Source organism: Numenius arquata, chromosome 14 (assembly GCF_964106895.1).
Source record: "Numenius arquata chromosome 14, bNumArq3.hap1.1, whole genome shotgun sequence".
Classification (NCBI taxonomy): Eukaryota; Metazoa; Chordata; class Aves; order Charadriiformes; family Scolopacidae; genus Numenius; species Numenius arquata.
In genome coordinates, this window is record NC_133589.1 from 17,589,385 (window position 1) to 17,611,763 (window position 22,379).

A 22,379-nucleotide genomic window follows, 5' to 3' on the forward strand; every position below is an offset into this window, starting at 1 on the left:
GCAGTTATTAGCAATAGACTTTATTCAAGTTTCAAATAGCGTTCTGTAAATAATAGAAAAATAGAATCTTCCATTTACAGCTTGATTTGATGCCAACAGCAGCACAAAAATGACATATCCTTGATGTGGAGAGATTAAAAACCGAGTGCATAAAAATGTTGAGGCTCAGACAGGCTTTAACCCCCCCCCCCCCGTCCCTTTGCAGCATTAAAGGCTCCTTCTCCCTCACGTGGAAGCAAACTCAAACACATCTCTTTGTTTGGGTTTAAAATGCAACGTCCAAGGCTGTATCCCGGTAAAATGCCTGATTTCCAGCCAGCCGAGATGTTCAGGATGTTGGGTGGTTGGATGTACTGAGGGTGGCCCGGCTCGCTGCCGGCAGCGGTTCCCGAGGAGGAGGATGAGGAGGAGGAAGGGCAGCTCCGGGGGCTGCACGGGACGTCCCGTGGCTGAGGACAGAGTGACCCCAGTCCCACCATAGGTCTCCTCGCCCTGCCCTTCTCCAGGCTGCTGCCGGATCCCCCTTTCCTGGGGGAGCCCAGGAAGGGGGTATCTCTATGGCAGCCCCCGCAGCTGGGCACGGCACGCCAGCCCCTGGGGGGTACAAGAGAATGCAAGAATTAATTTCTTTTTTTTTTTTTTTTAACTAAAAATGCACTCCTGGGACTGAGGATTCAGTAGAAGCCACTCGGCACAGGCCGGGTGAGGAAAGTCAGGTGCAAGGAAGCCCCAACCCTGGGGCCAGAAGGAGGGTGCTGTGGTTTACTGTGCCCTGCACCTCCTTCAACAGTTTAAAACAACTTTTTTTTTTTTCAGTTTTATGCCAAAAGTCTGAGCTTACCAGGGAAGGGCAGACAGTTAAAGACTACACCATCCTTAAAGCCAGCTTTATGCTCCAGGAGATTTGTCTTGCCCCTTAAAAATATTTACGGCTGCTCAGGTGAGAGGGGACCTCTCTCAACTGCCCACGGCTTTTGTTCCTCACCTGCTTCTCTCAACCACTGGAGGGAACCAGCCCATTTCCCTTCCTGCTGCGGAATTCCCTCATCCGCTCTGGCTTGTGCCCTGTGTCCTCTCGTGGCTACTAATTAGGCAGCCTTGTTTGCCGTGGCTGGAGCAGCAGGAGGGAGGGAAGCTGGGCACGTCCTCAGCAGGGCTGGGCCGGAAGCAGGGGGTCTCCGGGACCATGGAATCTTGTTCCTGGGTCACACTCCCGAGGGGCAGCAGGAGGTGTGGGGTGAAATACCTCCTCTCCCCTCATCCGGGGCTCTGAAGGAGGGCCTGGCTCTGGTCCTGAGCATCGTCCGTCTCGCAGGAGGTGGAGGCGTGACCGGCTTCCCCGTTCATCTCCCTCAGCGGGTGGTAGAGATAATCGCCGCTCTCCTGCTGCCTCTCTGACCTGGCCTTGAGAAGAAGGCCCACGTTTCCCATGGCGCTGATCACCAGAAGCAGAGCCAAGACACAGGTCATGGAGAGCCAGGCTTTTCTGTCGGATGAGAAAAATCCCCATGAGAAACAGCTCTCGACCTGCAAACGTGGGACCCTGCGAGCGCTGTGGCTTTGGGAGGAAGGGGAGGGCTCAGGGCTCCGGCACCGGGACAAGGAGTTCTCAGGGTGGCAGCCATCAAGGGGGAGAGAGAGAGAACTCCTCAGCAAACTTCCTAATTTATACTGAATGTGACGTTCATGGTATGAAATAACCCTGTCGGCAGCTTGGGTCAAGTGCCCGGGTCTCGCTCCTCCTCATCCCTGCACCTGGCAAGGCTCGAAAACACCGAGACCTTGAAAGGACATGGACCTGATGGAGCAGGTCCAGAGGAGGGCCACCAAAACGATCAGGGGGCTGGAGCACCTCTGCTATGAGGACAGGCTGAGGGAGCTGGGGTTGTTCAGCCTGGAGAAGAGGAGGCTCCGGGGAGACCTCATAGCGGCCTTCCAGTCCCTGAGGGGGGCTACAGGAAGGCTGGGGAGGGTCTGTTTCCAAAGGCCTGCAGTGACAGGACGAGGGGCAATGGCTTTAAGTTGGAGAAGGGGAGATTTAGATTGGATATTAGGAAAAAGTTCTTTACCATGAGGGTGGTGGAACACTGGAACAGGTTGCCCAGGGAGGTGGTTGAGGCCCCTTCCCTTGAGATATTCAAGGTGAAGCTCGACGAGGCCCTGGGCAACCTGGTCTAGTTGGGGGTGTCCCTGCTGACTGCGGGAAGGTCGGACTAGATGACCTTTGGAGGTCCCTTCCGGCCTGGACCAATCTATGAATCTATGAATCCCACAGAGCCTGGCTGGCTGTAAAGTGAATATTTTCATGAATTCAGACACTAGAGTCTTCTAAAAGGGGAATTCTCCCCAGCATTGGAAGGGAAGTTAGTCCTGTGTCGCTCAGCCCAGGTCACCAGACCACAGATGCTTTGGAGGAGCAGCAGGTCCCCAGCCTTCCCTGCCCCGCAGCCAGGAGGGGGGTGAGACCGTCTCATCGGTCTCAGCAATGAGAGCAGCGGCTCGGGGTGTGTGCGCACACACGCGTGTGATGAGAATTACACACTTACTCTGACAGAGAGAACTTGTCTTGGCTCCTTCCCTTACTCTGGGAAGCCAAACACCGCCCAGCTGGAAAACAAAGAAAAGAGGGAAGAAAAGCAGTGTGTGTGTGGGGGGGGGAAGGTGTAAAATTCCATGGAAAAAGAGCAAGTTTAAGTGAGGTGATAACTGAGCAAAGGGAACATTATGCCCCAAAGCTGCTCTTCCCACTTTTGTTTAAAAACAGGAGCAGCGTGTCCAGCGGTACCTTTGTTCAGCTGCTCCTGCACTGCCCACGGGAAGGTGACGTTGCAGCTGCCCGTCTCCCGGTCGCAGGGACACGAGTGTTCACACGCACATTGTTCCCGGCAGTTCGGCCCGTACCAGCCCATGGGACACTCTGGGGAATCCAGCACAGAGAAGTTTGTTGCCGTTAGAGCTCCACTTGCTTCGAAACCACCCAGTCCATCACCGCAGCTCCCCTGCCCCCCCCCAGCTCAGTGTCGGGAAGGGTGGGCGCCCTCGGAGCTGTGGGAGAGGCTCAGCCTTCACCTACGTCTCACGGGGTGTTCCCGTTGCACAATCTCTGCCCGCCTCGCTCCCCGTGCGTTTCTCTCCCCGCGCACCTGAGCCACAGCCCCGCTGTTGGCTCGGAAGCAGGGAGGGGGGCATCAGCGGCCCATTCCTAACCGGACTCAAGGACTCGTGTGTGAGTACGAGCTCCCCCCCCCCCGCTCCAGGCTCTGGCTGCGCTGAGAGGTCGGGGTCCCGTGTTTCCTGCAGCCTGACGAAGCTTCCTGTCGTCCCCCCCCCATCCTCCAGCCCGAAAGCACCAAACTGCAGATAACTGCTGTGATTTTGTTTACTTCACAGAGAAGATGTTGTCAGAGGGGGACGGGGCTGGAGGAGCATTCCCCGGCTGAGAACAAAGCATCATGAGACGTTTTACACCCTCACGGTAATTAACTTGTGCTGTCACCAGAGCAGGCTGCTCAGTCGGATGCAGGGGGGCTCCAGTACTTCAGAAAAGCTGGAGGGGTGACACAATCGACAGCATCGTTGGCTCCGTTGTCACCGGCACAGGCACAGCCGGAGCTGGAAGGCTGTCAGCCAGAACGGATGGTTCTTTGGACATTTCACAGTCGCTGACTTGGATCAGCCGGAGCCTGGGCTACGGGCAGGGCCTGGTGCAACCCCCTCACGCGAGGGCTAGTCGACGTGTTCTACGCTCGTGAGCTTCAGCAACAACGCAGATCTTTGGGGCAGAGACTAAACAGGGCTCCACAGTTTCCTAATGATGAAGAAAAACGCTCTTTCCCCTCTGCTCCCTGCTCTTTTTAGCCAGCTTGGGTCGGGCAGCCAGCCCTTGGGAGCTGGGAGGTGACGCTCCAGCTGTGAAGTTCAGGCAGAACTCCCGCTCGCTTTGCCTACAAGGGGTGGCTCAAAGGTGACACAAACCCCTGTCCCCAGCCCAGGCTGTTCCTCGGAGCAGCCCTTACCTTGCTCGCAGCCGGTGCCGTAGTACCCAGCCGGGCAGGAGCAGGCTCCGTGCACGGGGTCACAGGAGCCACCGTTCCGGCACAGGCATTTCTGGGCACAGGCGGCCCCGTAGAAACCGCTGGCACAAGCTACGGGAGACAAGCAGAGCTCTCCTCAGGGCCCTGCTTCCACAGGCAGAGATCCCACCCCACCTCGGACCCACGGAGCCGGCACTGACACGGGGAGCGCTCAGAGAACAGAAGGCGAGTCTGTGCCTGGAGCAAGGGCTCCCGGTGCTTCGCCCCAGCCACTATTAAGATGCTCAGGCTGCAATTAAACTCACGCTGAGTAGCCTGGCCCTTCACGGCTCCCTCTCGGGGAGCCACCGCCGCCGCAGGCAGCGGCTCGCACAATCCTTTCTCTGGCTACAAGGAAGGGGAGCGGGAATCAGCATTACCTTCGCTGCAGTCGCTGCCGGTCCAGCCAGCGTCACAGAGGCATCCGGCTGCGCAAACACACACAACCGGGCGTTAACAACAGCGGAGAAAGACTTAGAAATAGCAGGAACTGAAAACGAGGAGCCTCTGCCTCTTGGGGTGCCCTTTTAATTGTCCCTGCCTCGGTCAGGGAACCCACAGAAGGGGAATCCTGAACTCAGGCACAGGTTGGGATCAAACACCCACCCACTGCAGCTGCCAAACTCGGCAGAACGTCCCACCGCCGGGATTTGGCGAGATTAGCTCTGGGTTGGCTGTTAGCAGCGCCTGTACCCCCTGAGCTCTGCCCAGTCACCCCGCTGGTGTCAACTCGGCCGCGGGGCCCATCTGGGAGGTGACACAGACACAGGAAAATGGGACTGAGCAGGCAGAGAAGAGCAGAAGCCGGACCAGAGGATACATTATGGCAGTCCCTAGAGTCAAAACGAGTTTACGGAAGAGCAGAAATTGCTCATTTGTGAAAACTGTGAAGTAGGAGAGTCAGGGAGCAATAAGGGGAGGGGACAGGACTCAGCTGCTTTGTCACACAGCCCTTCCCATCAGCGGATTGACAAACCAACTGGGCACACAACCCCGGGAAACTCAGACATGGAATATGAAGTCAAGTCCTAGTACAGGTCCCGTTTCCAGACAGGAGTCCCAGCCCAGCCCTGCTGCTGCCTCCCAAAGTCAGCGTGTTCTGACCATCTCCACTGCTGGGGAAAGGCGGGGAGCAGCCCTATAAGCAGCCACAAGGTAAGAGGAGGGCCGAGGCGCACAGCACCAGCTGGCTTCCAGAGGGCTAAAGGGCTAAAGCCCTAAAAACCGGGGCTCCAAGGGCTGGGAGGCCTCACCAAAGCCCTTTCCACAGTGAAGGAAGCAGCTGCTGCCGGTACCAGTTCAGGTGAGCTACGTTTCATCACAGCAGAGCGGGAACAGACCCCGTGAAGCGGCCAGGACTGCGCACAGTGGTGCCTTGCAGGCAGGTAAGTGACAGTCCCCGTGTATACACGGCCCCGCAGCTGCCCATGGGCACCCACCCAACTCGTGTTAAGCCTTTTGCCCACCGCAGGGACTCACCGTCGGTGCAGACCCCGCGCAGGCTGCAGTTGGAAGGGCCACAGTCCAAGATGTCACAGGCTGGGCCTCTCCAGAAGTCCCCGGTGCAGCGGCATGCCCCTGCCACGCAGTCCCCGTGGCCGCTGCAGTCGGCGGGCTCGCAGGCGGGCTCGTGGACGCACAGGACGGTCGAGATGCGGCGAGGGCAGCGCCACATGCTGTCAAAGGAGCTGGGGACAGAAAACGTGCCCCGTCAGGCAGGCAAGCACCGTGCTGCTCCAGCCTGACGTGAAACCGGTCGATACAACCCACAAATTTTCATCCTGATTCCCGTTGGCAAAGGAGAACATTAATAATGGCAAAATATAACTATAAAACTAGATCGGAGTCAATGTTTTAACTAAGTGTTAACTCCTATCGGATAGGAGTCACTTCAGACACGGAATTACAGAAAGCTACCCCCTTTAGGCAGACCCGGCTTCCCTAACTTTGGCGTTCAACACGCCTTTTCTTGAATATTATTTGCTTTGCTGTAAGTGACATCACTGCAGTTATAGCAACGCTTGGCTTTCAGCTGTCAGACTGCAAACTGCGTTTTAAATCTCTTCATGTTCAATCCCTTCATCATTTCTGACTGAAAAGTTAAATTTAAAGTAAAATATTCTACGTAAGGCAGGGCAGGGTCTCCAAGTCAGCGTTTCACTTCCACACCAATATGCTGTTGACAGATCTCTGCTAATTCCTGGGAACGTGCAGCACTGAATCTCCCCGTCTCAGAGCTGCTTCCTTATCTGATTCCCACACCAGGCCCCTCTGTCACGTCAAACCACTTCGCTGCGTGTCTGAAAGCAGCTCAACTTTAATCTCGGATGACTAAAGGGAAAAAATACATAGTTTACTAAATCGCTTTAAATTTTAGAGTCGCTCTCTCCCTTAAAACTAGTCACTTGGCTTTACACTGTGAGTTCCCAGCAATGGAGAGTGACTCCGAGGCAGCGCAGAGGGGTAGGATGGAGCCCTATGGGGCAGGACAGAGCCCCGTGGGGTAGGATGGAGCCCTGTGGGGTAGGACGGAGCCCTGCGGGGTAGGACCGAGTCCTGCGGGGTAGGACGGAGCCCCGTGGGGTAGGATGGAGCCCTGTGGGGTAGGATGAAGCCCTGTGGGGCAGGACGGAGCCCTGCGGGGTAGGACCGCGTCCTGCGGGGTAGGACGGAGCCCCGTGGGGTAGGACGGAGCCCTGTGGGGTAGGATGAAGCCCTGTGGGGCAGGACGGAGCCCTGTGGGGTAGGACAGAGCCCCGTGGGGTAGGACGGAGCCCCGTGGGGTAGGATGGAGCCCTGTGGGGTAGGATGGAGCCCTGCAGGGCAGGACGGAGCCCCGTGGGGTAGGACAGAGCCCTGTGGGGTAGGATGGAGCCCTATGGGGCAGGACGGAGCCCTGTGGGGTAGGACAGAGCCTTGTGGGGTAGGACGGAGCCTTGTGGGGTAGGACGGAGCCCTGTGGGGTAGGACGGAGCCCTGTGGGGTAGGATGGAGCCCTATGGGGTAAGATGGAGCCCTGCGGGGTAGAACGGAGCCCTGTGGGGTAGGACAGAGCCCTGCAGGGTAGGACGGAGCCCTGCAGGGTAGGACGGAGCCCCACGGGGTAGGACGGAGCCCCGGCGCTAACGGGAGTCACGCGGTTACTGGCGCAACCAGCACCTACCAGTGCTCAGATGGGTAGCTTGCGAGGGTCCCATTTAAGACCAGCGTTGCAGACCCTCCGCCATCCAGGTTGATGGCATTGATGATTCCCTGCTTCTTCAGAAATTCAGCCATTTCCCAGAGGTTGACCCTGCGAAAGCAAACGGTTCATTGCTCATCCCTGCTGTTTGATGTCAATGAAACTGCTATAGCGGGAGCTTGGTCCCTCTCCTCAGCAGAATGAGGAGAGGGACCTTCCTCTCTTCCTCTCCCATCCCTCTCCCATCCCAGCTGTGCTGACTCGCTGCCTGGAGGCTGCGTTAGCCTTTCTGGTTCTGCCACAAAGACGCCAAACAGCAGTGTCTTCAACCGACCTCCTGAGCTCTGCAAGTCTCTGCCTTAAAGCAAATCACCGATAGCCACAGAGTCCCTGCAGTTCCAGGGACCGATCTTGTCCCTGCCCCGAGACCTCCCCGCAGCCCTGGCCTTACCCTCTGGATTCTGTCTGTCCGTCCACGTGAACCAGGACCAGCTGCCCCTGACTGTCGTGTCCCACCGCCGTCCTGGCCGATATCACGTTGATGAACTTGTCAAAGGTTCCTGCGCAGGAGAGGGGAGAATTCACGCACCAGCTGGGTGACAGAAAAGGCCATTTACACACAGCTGTCCGCAAAACAGCGCCCAGCGAGGAGCTCATCTGAACTGAAACACAAGGAGAACAAGAGCCCAGGCTCCTCTTGTTCATCCAAACCCACCCAGGAATAACGTTTCCAGGATTCTTGGGAAGTTTTTGACTGGCAGAGGGACAAAGAAGGGGATTCACAAGCCCTCAGTTTTAAACTCCTGTAAGAGGCATCTGCTTTGAGTTTGATTAACACCACTTTAAAGTCCTCAGCAAATTAGATTAGATTTCAGGATTTAGATTAGATATCGGGAAGAAATTCTTTCCTGTGGTTGCCCCATCCCTGGAGGGGTTCGAGGCCAGGTTGGAGGGGGCTTGGAGCAACCTGGTCTGGTGGGAGGTGTCCCTGCCCAGGGCAGGAGGAGGGACTGGATGGGCTTTAAGGTCCCTTCCAACCCAAACCATTCTATGATTCTATGAAATTCTGTCTCCAACAGTCCTGAACAGCAGCCTATTTCTTGTACTGCACTCGCCACAGACTCGGGGTAAAGCAGCACAGAAGAAATTTGGACCTTTTAAGCGAGTAGCAATCTGCAATGAGACAACCCGGTTCCTGCTGCTACCCCTCCTTCCAACAGCCCCATCGGAAGGACGATCTGTGCCCAGGCCGCAGCAAGGCTTTGCAATATTTACCTGTGGTTTGAACGTCCCCGCACTCAGCCACTTGGCTCTGACTGACGTACACTTCTCCGTCTCTTAGGAGCCAAACTACCCCACTCACAAGCTGCACAAAAGGGTTTGCTTGATCCAAGACATCTTCCTCGGACAGGTAACTAGGAAAGAGAGAGCAGGAGGGGTTACCCACAGCCACAGCAGTGGCGTGGAAAAGCCTCTCCGGCTGCCAACAGGCTCCAGAAGCAGGGAGAAGAGGAGGAGGAGGCTGGATGAAGGCTACCTACAGCCAAAACTAGAGGCCAACCAGTGCGAAACACCAATTCAGCAGCCAGAGTGGGCCCTGTTCTCCGCTAATCTGCACAAAACCACTGCTAACGATGGTCCCAGGCCACTGTGCATCAAACAACGCCTGCCAACAGTGTGGCCAGTGCACCTCAGCCAGGACAAACAATGGCAGAAAGCACCTGGCAGCACATAAAGGCAGAGCCATGGCCAAACACTCAGGGATCTGTGGAAGCAGCTGGAACATCTTGCTGTCTGTCAACTTCCATCCTGCAAACGGTGACACCAAACAGCTTTTGAGAGGGTCTTCAGCAACAGCCGCCACTCTGCCTGCAGCTGCACGGAGGGGAGGATGCTGCTGGCTGCTACCTGCTCCCCGCCGGCTGGGCAAGAGCTTCCTCCGCTCTTACAGACAGCAAAACCCTCCACTGAACAGTTCAACAACCATTTCCGTGATTGGAAATGCCACTGTGGGGTACTTCCCAAGGGATATTCTTCTCTCGGGAATTAGAGGAACACCAGAGCCTGATGCTCAGTGATGTTTGTAGGTGCCAGGAGGGGAGAGCAGCAGAGGCCGGGGCTCAGCAGCTGCGCGATCGCTGTGAGCTCTAGCTGTGGGTTCTGGTTTAAAACCCACTGCTCTACGTGCTCCAGTCAGGGCTTGTGAGAGCCCGAGGCTCAACTTTTGGGTTTTCGGTATCCACGACTGCAGCCGAACGAAGCTTCATGCTTCGTAGAGAAGCGCAATAGAAAATACTTGAAAACACACAAAAAGAAATCCCTTTACCGAGGGGAAGGGAACACAAAGATAAAAGGAACACAGCTTTCCTGAAAATGGATCAAATAGGCCAAGAGCTTGCGCATAAACTAATCAACTGTCACTTTTAAAGCCTGCAATTACCCATCCCCGGTCTCGGTGGCAGAGGCAGCACCTTTGCTCGGTGGGGGGCAACAACGTGCCCCTGGTGCACCCTCCCGCTGATCACGACACAGTGAGACAGGGACAATCGTGAACCACTTTCCCACCACCCTCAGAGACCAAATTATTTACAGCAAAACTATTCCTAGTGTGGTGTTTTGGAAGCCACGAAGACACCAAGCAGACATCGACTCACACGGTGCCATGCCCGCATTTAACACGGGGAGTCCTGCCAGGGCAGGGCTGAGATTGAGGACTCAACAGTGACCTCGCAGTTGCTGTTGGTCCCCTTGGAGGCCTCCTCACTAAAGCAGATGTCACCAACTCCGCCAGCCCCTCCGGCATGGAAATTAAGGCCATGGTTATCGGGGCTGCACACTAAAGCCCTGGCTTGGTACAGTCAGTGTGGCCTTGTGGGGACCCCTGCTGAGGTCTGAAGGCACATGGGAGTAGGCTAACAGAAGGGTGGAGAACATCAGCCAACATGAAGCAGCTTCCAAACGGCTTCTCAATCTTGAGATCACCAGAAGGACCTCTGGGAACCCTTCTAGGACCTTCAGGTTGCCCACTGCTGCTGGGAAACGGCAGCTACCAGGGGCCTTTACTACCAGCAAGCCCTAACGGTCCCTCACTCAGCTATTCCTCATCAAAGGGCGCTTTGAGCTCCTGTCTCCAGCTGATTAGGGAGTGTCACACCCCTCCACCTACTACCAGGAAGAGGCCAATATAACCACCAGGCTGGGACCACATCCCAGCAGCTGAGATGCAGTGGGGAGCTAGAAGTTCTGCAGAGGGTGGTGGCTGTGGTCCACTCTGGTGACACACCACAGGGGACAGCCTCCAGCAATTACTTCTACAACTACACCCAGCCCGAGCTGTGGAGGGAGAAGGCAGAGCTCCAGAATTTGGGCTGCTGGGATCCCTGGTGCCTCTTGCTGAAGCTGGAGCCAACGGAAATGGTGTCCTAGTGTGTGCTGGTTGAGGAGCTATGCTGCCGAGACAAGGAGCCCCAGGTCTGGATGCCACACAGCAGCAGGGAGGATGAGACAGAGGTGGACAGACCTTCCCTAACAGCCTGCAGAAACAAACCCCTGAGCCCCGCAACGCCCAGAGGGAGCACCCGGTGTCTGCTCACCGGGGCGATGAAGGCTGGAAGCCTGTGAGCTCTGACAGCAGGAGGGACATCTTCCTCCACCTGGGTTCAGGAGCTCTGCGCTGGCGGAGCCTGAACCCTGCAGCAGCCCCAGGGGAGGTGGGTGAGCGATGTGGGGGAAGCTCCCGGCTGCAGGGGGACAGAGCCCTCCATCTCCTAACCTGTCTGGGGGCTCAGATCTGGGATGTTGTGGGGAGGCTGCTGAAGCTTCTTCAGCTCCCAGGCTACTGTCCCCTGATGCTCTTCCCCATGGGCACCAGCAGCACTGCCAGGGGAAACCCAAAGTGCATCAAGAGCACCTGCACAGCCCTGGAGGTGACAGCCAAGGGTGGCCTGGGTGGTCCCCTCCTCCATCCTGCTGGTGAGGAGGAAGGGCTTGAGAAGCAGTGGATGGATTCTGTGGGTCAATACGCAGTAGCACAACTCATGTTGACAATAAGAATTGGTTTTTTATATGGCTAGAACCCTCCCTTGAGGACTGACTGGCAGAGGTGGCATCCACACAACCACGTGAGGCAAAAGTAACGTCTGCAAAGAGGCAACTGGTGAGGAGAGCTTTAAACTGGGGATGACACAGGAGAGAGATAATCACCCACAGGCAAGGGAGGAAGTGGCAGGCCAGGCTGGCAAGCGAAGGCTGCAGGGTGACATGGACAAGAGAACCTGAAACAACAACAAAATACAAACAAAAGGGGAGCTCAGCCACATGCACACAAATAAGGAAGTGGTGAGAGGACTTACGGGGAAGCTCTCGCCCTCCTCCTGGAAAATTGGGAGTGGGTGCCTAGGGGAAGTTGTACAGTAGCACAAGCAGAATAGGCACAAGTGGGGGGAATCGGAGATCTGTGCAGCTGCAGGGCTGCAACCTCACTGGGATCAGGTAGATGTGGCAGGACAGTGTGTGCTACTGGGAAAAGCCTCATGGTCACAGACCCTGGCACTTACGGGGGACTGACACCATCCTGGCATCTGCTGGAAGGGCAATGCAGCAGAGCACGGGCAATCCAGGAGATGCCTGGGTTTCTACTGAACGTAAGACGAACTTTTTTACTGTAAAGGGTTGTCAATCACAGGAACAGGTTTCTCCAGAGAGGTTGTGGAGTCTCCATCCTCAGAGATGTTCAAAACCCAACTAGACATGTCCCTGAGCATCCTGCTCTGGCTAACCCTGCGCTGAGCAGGGTCTTGGATGAGGCACCTCCAGAGGTCCCTCCAACCCCAGCGTTCCTGTGTTATGTAGTTATACATTCAGTTATGTAGTCCACTCTGCCTCTCCTCGGTGGGGAGGACAGAGATCTGTTCCCCCTTCTACCATAATCAAGTGTACCTGCTGCATGTTGGGAGAGGAGACGCAGGAACCTAAGCAGAGGTGACCAGAGTAACTTATCCAGCTTCTCTTCACCCTAGGAAAAAAAGCCAATGCCCAGAGAGACAGCTCAGTGGGGTAAAGGCAGGACATCCCTAACTTCAGCATTCAAAGAGTGGTTCTACCCTAACCGGGAGAGGCCGAGGAGGCAGTGCCTGGGCAGTGCTTCCCACCTCAGAGATTCCTCTGGGGAGGAGAGCTTCGGGATGCATCAAGAAGACCGTGGCCAGCAGGTGGAGGGAGGTCATCCTGCCCCTCTGCTCTGATGAGACCGAATCTGGAGTACTGTCTCCAGTTCTGGGTTCCCCAGTTCAAGAAGGACAGGGAACTGCTGGAGAGGGGACAGCAGAGGGCTACAAAGATGATGAGGGGCCTGGAGCATCTCTCTGCTGAGGAGAGGCTGAGGGAGCTGGGTCTTTTTAGTCTGGAGAAGAAAAGACTGAGGGGGGATCTGATCAACGCCTATAAATACTTAAAGGGAGGGTGTCAGGAGGATGGGGCCAGTCTTTTTCAGTGGTGCCCAGTGACAGGACAAGAGGGAACGGGCACAAACTGGAACATAGAAAATTCCATCTAAACATGAGGAGGAGCTTTTTTACTTTAAGGGTCGCAAAGCCCTGGAAGAGGCTGCCCAGAGAGGTGGTGGAATCTCCGTCTCTGGAGACATTCAAACCCCACCTGGACACATTCCTGGGCAACCTGCTCTGGGTGGACCTGCTTTGGCAGGGGGTTGGACTGGATGATCTCCAGAGGTCCCTTCCAACCCCATATCATTCTGTGATTCTGTGTAAGAGAGCGCTCTCCAAACATCCCCCAATTCTTACCCAAACACCTCCCAGTTCTTACCCAAACACCATGGTGCCATCCTTCCGGATGCCGAACTGAGCATTTTGCAGGCCTCCAGAGTTTCTCACCAGCTTTCCATCGCTCACAACGTTCCCAAGGCACGCTCCAGTTTCCATGTTGAAGTACCCACCGTTCTGGGCCACCAGACACTTCCTGAGCCTTGCGGTCTCTTCCACGGTGGCTCTGCGTTGAGCCTGGCAGCCTCCCGTGCCCCCTGGCTCTAGCACAGAGAAGGTCCTCAGGGGGTTCCTCACGAAAGTGAAGTGGCCATAGACCACCTTGCGGTTCTCGCCATCCGGGGGGATGTAAGAAACAAATGTTCTGGTGGTAGCCACCGGGCCACCCGTCCTGTTGTCGCTGGGCCAAGCTTCGTGTGTTACATTGCCGTACTTGAGGGGCTGACAGTCTCTGACATGCCTGTGGTGGTGCCGAGGGCCGTGCAGGGAGGGGAAATAGGGCTGCAGCAGCGGGTCGCTGGAGGGGCTCCTGCAAGGAGACAATCCGGTTGCCCCAAGGTTGCCCTGGCAGAGCGTGTCTGCAGCTCGGTGTTACGCTGTGCTTCCCCCCCAGGCGCCAACCTGACCTTTATCTCCTGTAACCCTGCCCAAGCCATAACCACCCGTGGTGGTCACAATGGGTGCATCTGGTCATGATGGCTCCATCCAGCTCAACGTGCGTTTGGGGAGACAGTAGCCAAGGGCTAACTTGAGCAATGCTGGTACTGTGGTCGATATGCAAATATGAAATATGACTATAGGTCAATCATCTCACCCCCATAATTACTGAGCAGCCCAAGAGCCCTTGGAGCTCTCCTGCACGGCAGTGGCTGCACGCCAGGATCTTCCTTTAAGCGGGGACACCGCTCAAGGTTCCTCCTCGAGATCCAGAGATCCCTTGCTGCAGCAGACCTTCAGTAAGCGACTAACAGCACGCTGAACTTTGAAATCTGAGCTAAGTGATCGGAAGGATTGATTGCGCATATAAGACATAAAGCATCGACCAAATCTGGGGCCAGGATTGGATCCAGCTGCACCAGACTCCTCTCCGAGAAGGAGTTTGGAAAGCCAGGGGGTCCTCTCTGAACCTCGACTCCTGGGGACACCTCCCTGACAGCTCCGTCTGACCCTGTCCTCCCTACGGTAAATAACCCAGTGCCCCCCGCCACCCAGTCTTGTTAAAGCACTGTCGCATATCAAACTTCGTTAAATCCCTGGTTTAGATCAATAAATGTATCACTGCTTCTCTCTACAGGTGAGGTGCATCGCTCCACCCGTGACACCTGGGCGGTGGGATGAGACCTACCGGGCCTGGGCTGGCAGAGGCCTCACCGGCATCCCGGGTCCCCGCGTCTCCCCCTGCCCCCGGGGAGTCCCGGTACCGCTGTAACCCACCCCGCCTTAAGGGGGAGCTGTCCCGCTCAGTCCCCGCACCACCCAGCCGACCTCGGGCCACCGGCCCGGCGGCACCCGGCCACCGTCCCCGGTGAGGAGCGGCCAGGAAAGGACCCCCCACGGGGCCCACCCGTTCGGGGACGGCAGAGCTGTCACCGCCCCGGTCACCCGCGCGGACACTCACCCGGCGCCCCGCGCCGCCTGCAGCCAGCCCAGCGCCGCCAGCGCTGCGGCCACCACCGCCTGCCCCGGCACCGGCCGCCGCCGCCGCCCGCAGCCCCCGCCCGCGGCCCCCGCCGCCCTGCAGGCCGCCATCTTGGCGGGCGCTCGGCGGGCGGCCGCCCATCGCGCCCCCTGACGGCCGGCGGCGGCGCAGCGCCCCCGCCGGCTCCTGTCAGGGCGGCAGCGAGCCAAGACGGCCTCTATGACTAGAAAAGATGGAAAGAAATACTTTTAAAACGCGTTGTTTCGATAACGAGCTGTGGCCCGGCTCTGTGTGGGCGATGCCGACGTGTCTGGGTCAGCGCTGGCCTCAGGGAGGATGGGCTGTCCCATCTTCAGGGCCTGGCGTGCTACCATGGCCGCCTCACCTCCCACAGGCGACGAGGTAAACCCTCATGCGGGGCGTTGGGGTTTCCTCCGTTTGCCAGAAGGGAAAAATAACTAAGTTGGGAGCGATGACAATATATTCAGTCAGCCCCAGGTTTCCCTGGCTGTAACATCAGTGGCTTGGGTTCTGTGGTACGCCCAGGCGAAGAGTTAGGGTGAAAATGCTCCAAGAGCCTTACTTTACAAATCTGGGAATTTTCTCTTTCAAGAAATATCCCAGTCAAATACATGATTAAAAAAGGCGAGCCCTCCATTCCTCTATCTGCCTATAAGGTAATTATTTTTTCTAACCAGATGCCAGACCCTGCGTTTTCAGTAGAAATGCTTCTCTTTCTAATCTCCACAGTCCTATTTTGAGTAAGGGGCACCTACTTTATTGGTTGTGTTTCGTCTTTTCCAGGTGCTCGGCCCGGTCACCTCCTCAAGCCATGCTGTGAGGTGCCGCATTCCTCCCTCTTGGCCTCGGAGCTTGTTCTGGATGCTCTCAGCTCGGTCTCAGCTCTAGCACCCACCAGACGAAAAAGAGAGTTTGGAAAGCCATTAGTCCAGCCAAAACCATGACACCACCCAAAGAGCAACAGTAAAAGTAGGCAACCTTCGGTTTTCTACTAAATTCTAGCACTTTAAATAGCAGAGGAAATTAATTGGAGAGGTTTTGCAGGGGTTTGAGGGTAGTTGCAAGGGGGATGTAAATGGTCGATGTTTCAGTGTTTTCCTGCTCTGTTCTGAGCCGTACCTGTCACTGAGGAAAATACTGCCAGTATGAAATCATATTGGAAATGAAATTTTAAAAATGTTTATTTTGGGAAAAAAGTACATATTTTAGGCGTGCAGTCAGCTCCCGGGCTGGTGGGGCTAGTATTAAAATCCAGGTCTCTGTTCCCCCTGGAGCCATGGCTCTGGCATAGACTTTGTCACCTGTGAATGCAGAGGGCGGAGGGACCAGCAGCAGATCCTCCTGTCTTAGGATGGGGGATGCAATTAAACTCTTTCCTTTCTTTCCTTGCGCGCAAATGCAGCTTGATAGAAAAGCTTCCTATTTTTATTGCCAAAAATGCAAGCCTACTGCTCAGCTGCATTGCACACAATTTCCTTGAGCTGCCCCGTGAGTGGGGGAGAGGGGAATTCCAGGAGGAAGCATTGGGAAAGCCCAGTTCTCACCCTAGAACAGTCCATGAGATGTCCCTGATGTGTGTTTGTGCCTGTGCAGCCTGTGTGAGGCTGATGGAGCTCAGGTATATGGCTCCTTGCTTTCGGGCGTGATGTAAATGCTGTGATACAAGGGCAGGTGTCCCCCTGTGAATGGGGGGCGCTGGGTGGTGTTTCCATGGCCAGTGCCAAAGGACAGGGCTAACGCCTCCCCTCTCTCAGGGTAAATACACCTGGTACAGGTAAGTGTGCTGCTGTCTTGGGTACCTTGCAGGTGGAAAATGTGCTCTTCTGTCAGAAATAAAATGAAAACCTCCCTTAGCACAAAGCAGTGCATTAAAAGACCTCAGCAAATGGGTTACTATGCCTCCGCTTTCATTCAGCAGTGGAGAGCTGCATCTGTCCTGCTTGTGTTTTGAGCTGGAAACAAGGCCGTCCAGTTCAACTCCATGGTGGACTAAGAGTGGTTTTAATGGTCTAAACCCAGCTCTATGTGAAGCAGTGAGTAGAGTACTCTGGGAGTTCGCAGGCTCACATTAGATGAGGTTAGGCGGGTGTTCACAGTATGTACTAAACAGAATAAAATTAATTTCGTATTTTAGAGCACGGTGGTCTTTAGAGGAACATTTAGCTTGAGGCCAAGGAGTCCTACCTTTGAAACACCGTACTCTTTTCATCTTCAGGGCAGTGAGTAAAGCAGAGGAGATTCGCAGCAGCAGCTGTGGCTGTGGGCTCAGCGCTGGGCTACCTGCAGTAGCACTTCAGGCTCCCCAGAAACTGCTTCCAAACTGAGCTTATTCTGTGAGCGACTCCTTTCATCGCCACTGTAGCAGGGGCTGCACTTTAAAAATTGAGCAAACAGGAAGACAAAAACAAGAAGCAAATTACCTTGCTGTTAAAAATGGCAATAATTTCTCATATAGCACAGCTTCAGTGGTCTGAACCCTTTGAACAAGGAAAGGCTGAGGGACTTGGGTCTTTTTAGTCTGGAGAAGAGAAGACTGAGGGGGGATCTGATCAACGCCTATAAATACTTAAAGGGTGGGTGTCAGGAGGATGGGGCTGGTCTTTTTTCAGTGGTGCCCAGTGACAGGACAAGAGGGAACGGGCACAAACTGGAACACAGAAAGTTCCATCTCAACATGAGGAGGAACTTCTTTCCTGTGAGGGTGGCAGAGCCCTGGAAGAGGCTGCCCAGAGAGGTGGTGGAGTCTCCTTCTCTGGAGACATTCAAACCCCGCCTGGACACGTTCCTGTGGGACCTGCTCTGGGTGGACCTGCTCTGGCAGGGGGTTGGACTGGATGATCTCCAGAGGTCCCTTCCAACCCCATATCGTTCTGTGATTCTGTGAAGTCGCGTTGGATTTATGGCTACCATTAGTCCATACCCCCACAGTGCAGGTGTGTTTGCTGCAAGTACATGTTACTAAGATATTTCACATGTATTTTTCCAGTGCAAATGGAAAAAAAAGTGTTTGTCCTACATGGGTTATGTGGCAATAAGAGTAGCCGTGGTAGCTGCAGGTTTTTGTGAGGCATTTGGGTTGGTGACTTCTGGGATTAGTGAAGTTCCACCCGTCGGAAGGACTGAGGCTTCTGTGTCTCTATTTATTGCCCTGGCAGCAATCTGTTGAGGGGAGGAAGCCTTGGGATGGATCTTAGTGCTCACACGGGTACACAGTGTGTATCTGTCAGGGAGAACGCGTTTGGTGATGCTGACAGGAACAGACTGACTCAAACCCCGTGTAGCACTCTGGGGGTTCTTAAGCGCTCTGCGGTGTAACCCAATGAATAACACAGTGACTAAGGTTATTCTGTCTTGGCAAATGCCCAGAGGTATTAACAGCCATGACAAAGGAATTAAAAACGAAAGTGGCTTGGAACAAAAAAATCTGCTAACTCAGCACTGCTCCTGAGAGCAAATACACACAAATTGGCCATTTCAGCCAAACAGGCTTAGGAAACCGGTGCCGGGGCTAGAATTTTGACTCACTGAGCTTAAGCAGACCATTTCTAGAATAAACCACAAATAGCATTTCTAAACTTTCTGAAATGTCACAGGAAGAAAAGAGGGGGGGGAAAGCCTTTTGAAAAAACATAACTGTTATTCAATAAATATGAAAAATTTTACAAGCAGAAATAAGTTTTCTCACAAAACACATTTCTCATAAATGCATTCGCCTCTATTCCTATTTCAAGAACTTCATTTATAAGTGATGACTGCGCTGTATTTATCGTTCTCCAACTAAGCGCTCTGAAGACTAGAGAGGCCAAAAGCACATTTATTGTGACTTTACCTTTATAAACTCAAGTCCCTGTATCTATAAAGCTAATGCACTTGTAAGTGATTTTAAGTAGTTTGATAACCTGCCAGAAAATGTGGATATATGGAATTCGTGGTGTTATGCCTGATACCCTGTGGGAACCAGTCAGTCGCTCGTTCCGCCACGGGACGTGGTATTTGCACTCTGTTCAAGGAAGTAAATATGAAAAGCAATTTGTATTTCACATTAAAGGGATACGCAGCAAGTCGCTGTCAGGTGAGAGTGAAAGGAGAGGTTCCCGAAAGAACAGATCTGCAGGTTGGTGCGAGTGTGTGACTGCCCCTACCGGGGCGGTATGTGTGACAGTGGGTACGGGTGTGCGACAGAGGGGCTTTCCTTGAAGAGACTTTGACTCTTTCCCAGTTAGAAAAAGATGCAATCTGAACAGGATCTTTGAGCAAGTATTCCAGGCTTTATTATCTTGTTGAACCAGTCTGCCCGCACTTGTAATTAGTTATATGCTTTAAGAGGGAACAATGGTTTTATTGTTACCACATACTTGCTGGTAGGCAATATGGAGAATTACCGTGGAAATGTAATATCTCTAACATCTGGTTTTGTCATAGGGGTAAAAGAAACGTAACCAGAATACCAGCACACCATTCAGACTGGGTGGCCGTTGGGGTCTGCAGAAGAGCATCCTTTATTTGTGTCTTTATTCTACACTATATTTGCAATGAAGAAATACCATGTGTTGTCGGCACTGTGTGACACATCTCGTTTGACTCCTGCTCAGTGCATCGAACCAAGATTTAAACTCTTGAACAAGGCTCGGACTTAATGATTTCTCACCGTGGGGTTCAGTTACTTCCACAGGGCCTTGGCGTGATAACGTGGCAATTGTTTCTGTCAGGAGGCTTCTGTTTGCTCTTGGCACCTGCATTTCCACCAGAAAACAGGCATCAGAAAACAGCTGAAAATTGTTTATTACATACATAGAACGCAGTGGAATGCAGATGTTGAAGGTATCTAGTACCTGTAAGATTGGGACTTGAGACAGCAAATTAAGAGATATCACAGAAATATCCAGGTTATTAATTCAGATCCAGTGAAGTTGAAGATCTCTTTAGAATTCAGTAGAATTTGAGGTAGAGAAAAATGTATGCATTCAGTGGTAATGGGGCTGCACTGAAATCATCCCTGACTCCCTGGGATACATAAAACCCCGCACACACATTGTGGATGACTGTCCAGTAGAGCTGTAATTAAATACTAGCTCCCAAGGTGGAGCTCCTCCGTGTTTTGCAAGACAAGATAGTGAGTTAAAAGCTCTAATCCTATTTCACTCTGGAACGAGCACTAGTATTGCTCAAGGACCTCTTTGTGCGAGTGGCATTCCCTGCTGACAGTCTGCAAGGGTCAAGTCTCCTCATTACGGCTTGCGTGGGTGATGCGCTGGACTGATTTTGAGACCATAGGCATCTGGAAGGATACAGCAGGGTTTAGTCATGGAGGTAAAATAGTAAAATTGAACTGCTCCAGCCATCTCTGCCCCGTGATTTGTGTGTGACCCCGGGCTTAGCATTTCACCTTGGGTAAAATACTCTCTGTGCTCTACCATACCCAGCTGTTGAGATAAGCGTAATCCTGGGTTTTTACCTAGCAGGGATATTGTGAGGCTTTACTTCAATAGCCACTGAAGAAAAAACATTTTATTTCATGATATGAATTTGTATCAGAGTATGAATAGCTTCCGTTGATACTTCTATGTGAGAGACTTCGGTAGTTCCAAACATCAGAAACACGGCCAGCAAGATAGAGCATGAGATGAAAACGTAAGAATATTAAGATTTCTGAATTTTCTAGTGCTGGGCATCCTGCTCTAGAGTTCAGGTAGGGAGATACTTGACTCCTTTTATGGATGATAATGACTGTCAGCTCTCGGACTACTTTAAACAGGCTGCCTTAGATAACATGTAGCACTTTGTTCAAGTGTTTTATTTGGCGATTCCATATCCATCCTGTCTTTCAGGAGCACCTTTTTTTTTTGTTTCTTTTTTAAACTATGTTGATACATGGTAAAATGATAATATGGCTGAAGTGGCAAATGTGAAATTTAACCAGCGTTGCTCACAGGTTGTCTGCAAATGGACTTTGCATTTTGAAGTATCGGTTCGTCAGAGCCCCGAGTGCAGCAGCACTGCAACTAACTGCCTTGACCACGGACCTAGAAGCTCAGGCCTGCCCTTCAGTTCTTCCCTGAGCTGTTGTCGTACGTGTACCTGTTTCCTGAATTATTATTTAGATTTAGTGGCTTGGCCTTGGCCTTGTTACCTTGCTTTTGTCCGATGAACAATGCACTGGCGACGGGACTTCTGATTATAGTGGCTTATTCGGTACCGGCACAGCTTGGAGTCCTCATTCTGCGTTCATGCGGTGAGATCTGTCCCCAAACCGTCATTTAATAAAAGGATTCCGCCCTGACAATAATCTTGGGATAATCAGCATCATTTTTCTTATTCATGCAAGCATTTGTGATGCCTTTTTTCTGTAAACATTCTTAGGGAGACAAGAAAGCCGCTCCTACATGTAAGAAAGGGAAGTTAGAATTACCTTGGAAACAACTCTCTTGATTTATATTATTGAATGACTTATGCACAGTTGTTCTGCAGTAGCTGGAACAAAGTTTTCTAAAAGATACACCGTCCTTCAAACGCATCAATTATTTTTATCTGCAAACAACTTTTCCCTTCTCTCCGCTCTCCTCAGCAGCTGCTTTTGGTCTGCTACTCCAGAGCTGTGTTCAACATCGTTACAAGGAGCAGAAAAAGAAGAATTACGAGGAAATGGATTGCTCCCCAGTGCTGAGGTTTCATTCCCAGTGAAGACTCTTGTTAACACCTCTCTCTCTGAAGTTTCTGCTTTCTTGAAGCGGAGGAGAGGGCCTTATCTTACAGCTGAGGGAACAGACTTCGAGTGAGGAAACTTGCTATGAAAGGGCCAAGGTTCTGCCAGTCTATATGAGCAGTCACATTCTTTGTGCTGAAGGTTGTGTAGCGTTTGTGAAACATTTTGGACGTGAAAAACATAAATAATTGTTCCTCTTCCAGTGGAGAGACGGGAGCAGCCTTTGAACTGGAGTTTTCGATAAGACTTGACTGAAGTGCTATAAAATAGCCCTTTGATTTGCAGCCTGTATCTTAGATGTTTAGTCAAGGTATCACAACACCTCGCTCCTGTGGGGTAAGGCTCACTCACCGGGTGCTCCAAAGCACCCTTCCTTAGGCTTCTGCCAGGTGACAATCTTCTCCAGCCACCATCTGAGTTCACAGTGATCTGAGAAACCAGACACACCGCACAACATAACATACAGAAAGCAATGAGCTTTCTTATAACTTAAAGGAAGCTTCTGTCGGTGAAATGACTGCCTTCAGTGCGATCACTGTTTCACCCCATGTCTTTCAAAACGTTAGGGCCACTTGTGTATTCCTGGAACATGTGATTTTGTTTAACTAAGAGGAAATACTAAGGCCAGGAAAACACTGGGGGTCAGTCTATTCTCTCAAGTAACAAGTGATGGGACAAGAGGAAATGGCCTCAAATTGTGCCAGGGGAGGTTTAGGATGGATATTAGGAAAAATTTCTTCACAGAAAGGGTTATCGAACATTGGAAGAGGCTGCCCAGGACAGTGGTGGAGTCACCATCCCTGGGGGTATTTAAAAGCCGGGCAGACGTGGTGCTGAGGGACACGGGTTAGTGGTGGGTTTTGTCAGTGCTGAGTTGATGATTGGACTCGATGATCTGAAAGGTCCCTTCCAACACAGACAATTCTATGATTCTATGTTGCCCTCGCTCTAAGTAAACTGTTCTGTTAACTTTAGCACCTTT

General features: G+C 53.1%; 1 protein-coding gene across 1 annotated transcript; it reads right to left on the reverse strand.

Moving 5' to 3' along the window:
- On the reverse strand, nucleotides 1–14,783 carry NAGPA (N-acetylglucosamine-1-phosphodiester alpha-N-acetylglucosaminidase). The gene is made up of 12 exons (XM_074158763.1): nucleotides 14,653–14,783; nucleotides 13,078–13,563; nucleotides 8,530–8,669; nucleotides 7,706–7,814; nucleotides 7,237–7,365; nucleotides 5,553–5,761; nucleotides 4,454–4,501; nucleotides 4,017–4,145; nucleotides 2,786–2,917; nucleotides 2,547–2,607; nucleotides 1,247–1,486; nucleotides 1–594 (listed from the first exon to the last, which is right to left on the reverse strand). Exons 1-11 carry the CDS (start codon nucleotides 14,781–14,783, stop codon nucleotides 1,258–1,260), a joined length of 1,803 nt encoding a protein of 600 aa, XP_074014864.1. The 3' UTR covers nucleotides 1–594; nucleotides 1,247–1,257.
- Between the last annotated feature and the right edge of the window lie 7,596 nt (nucleotides 14,784–22,379).

Coding starts and splice junctions, on each gene's coding strand:
- NAGPA (XM_074158763.1), bottom strand. CDS start 14,783: ATGGCGGCCTGCAGGGCGGCGGGGGCCGCGGGCGGGGGCTGCGGGCGG. Junction 13,564..14,652: donor CAGGCGGCGCGGGGCGCCGG/GTGAGTGTCCGC, acceptor GTCTCCTTGCAG/GAGCCCCTCCAGCGACCCGC. Junction 2,918..4,016: donor CGGCACCGGCTGCGAGCAAG/GTAAGGGCTGCT, acceptor TGGATTCCCCAG/AGTGTCCCATGGGCTGGTAC.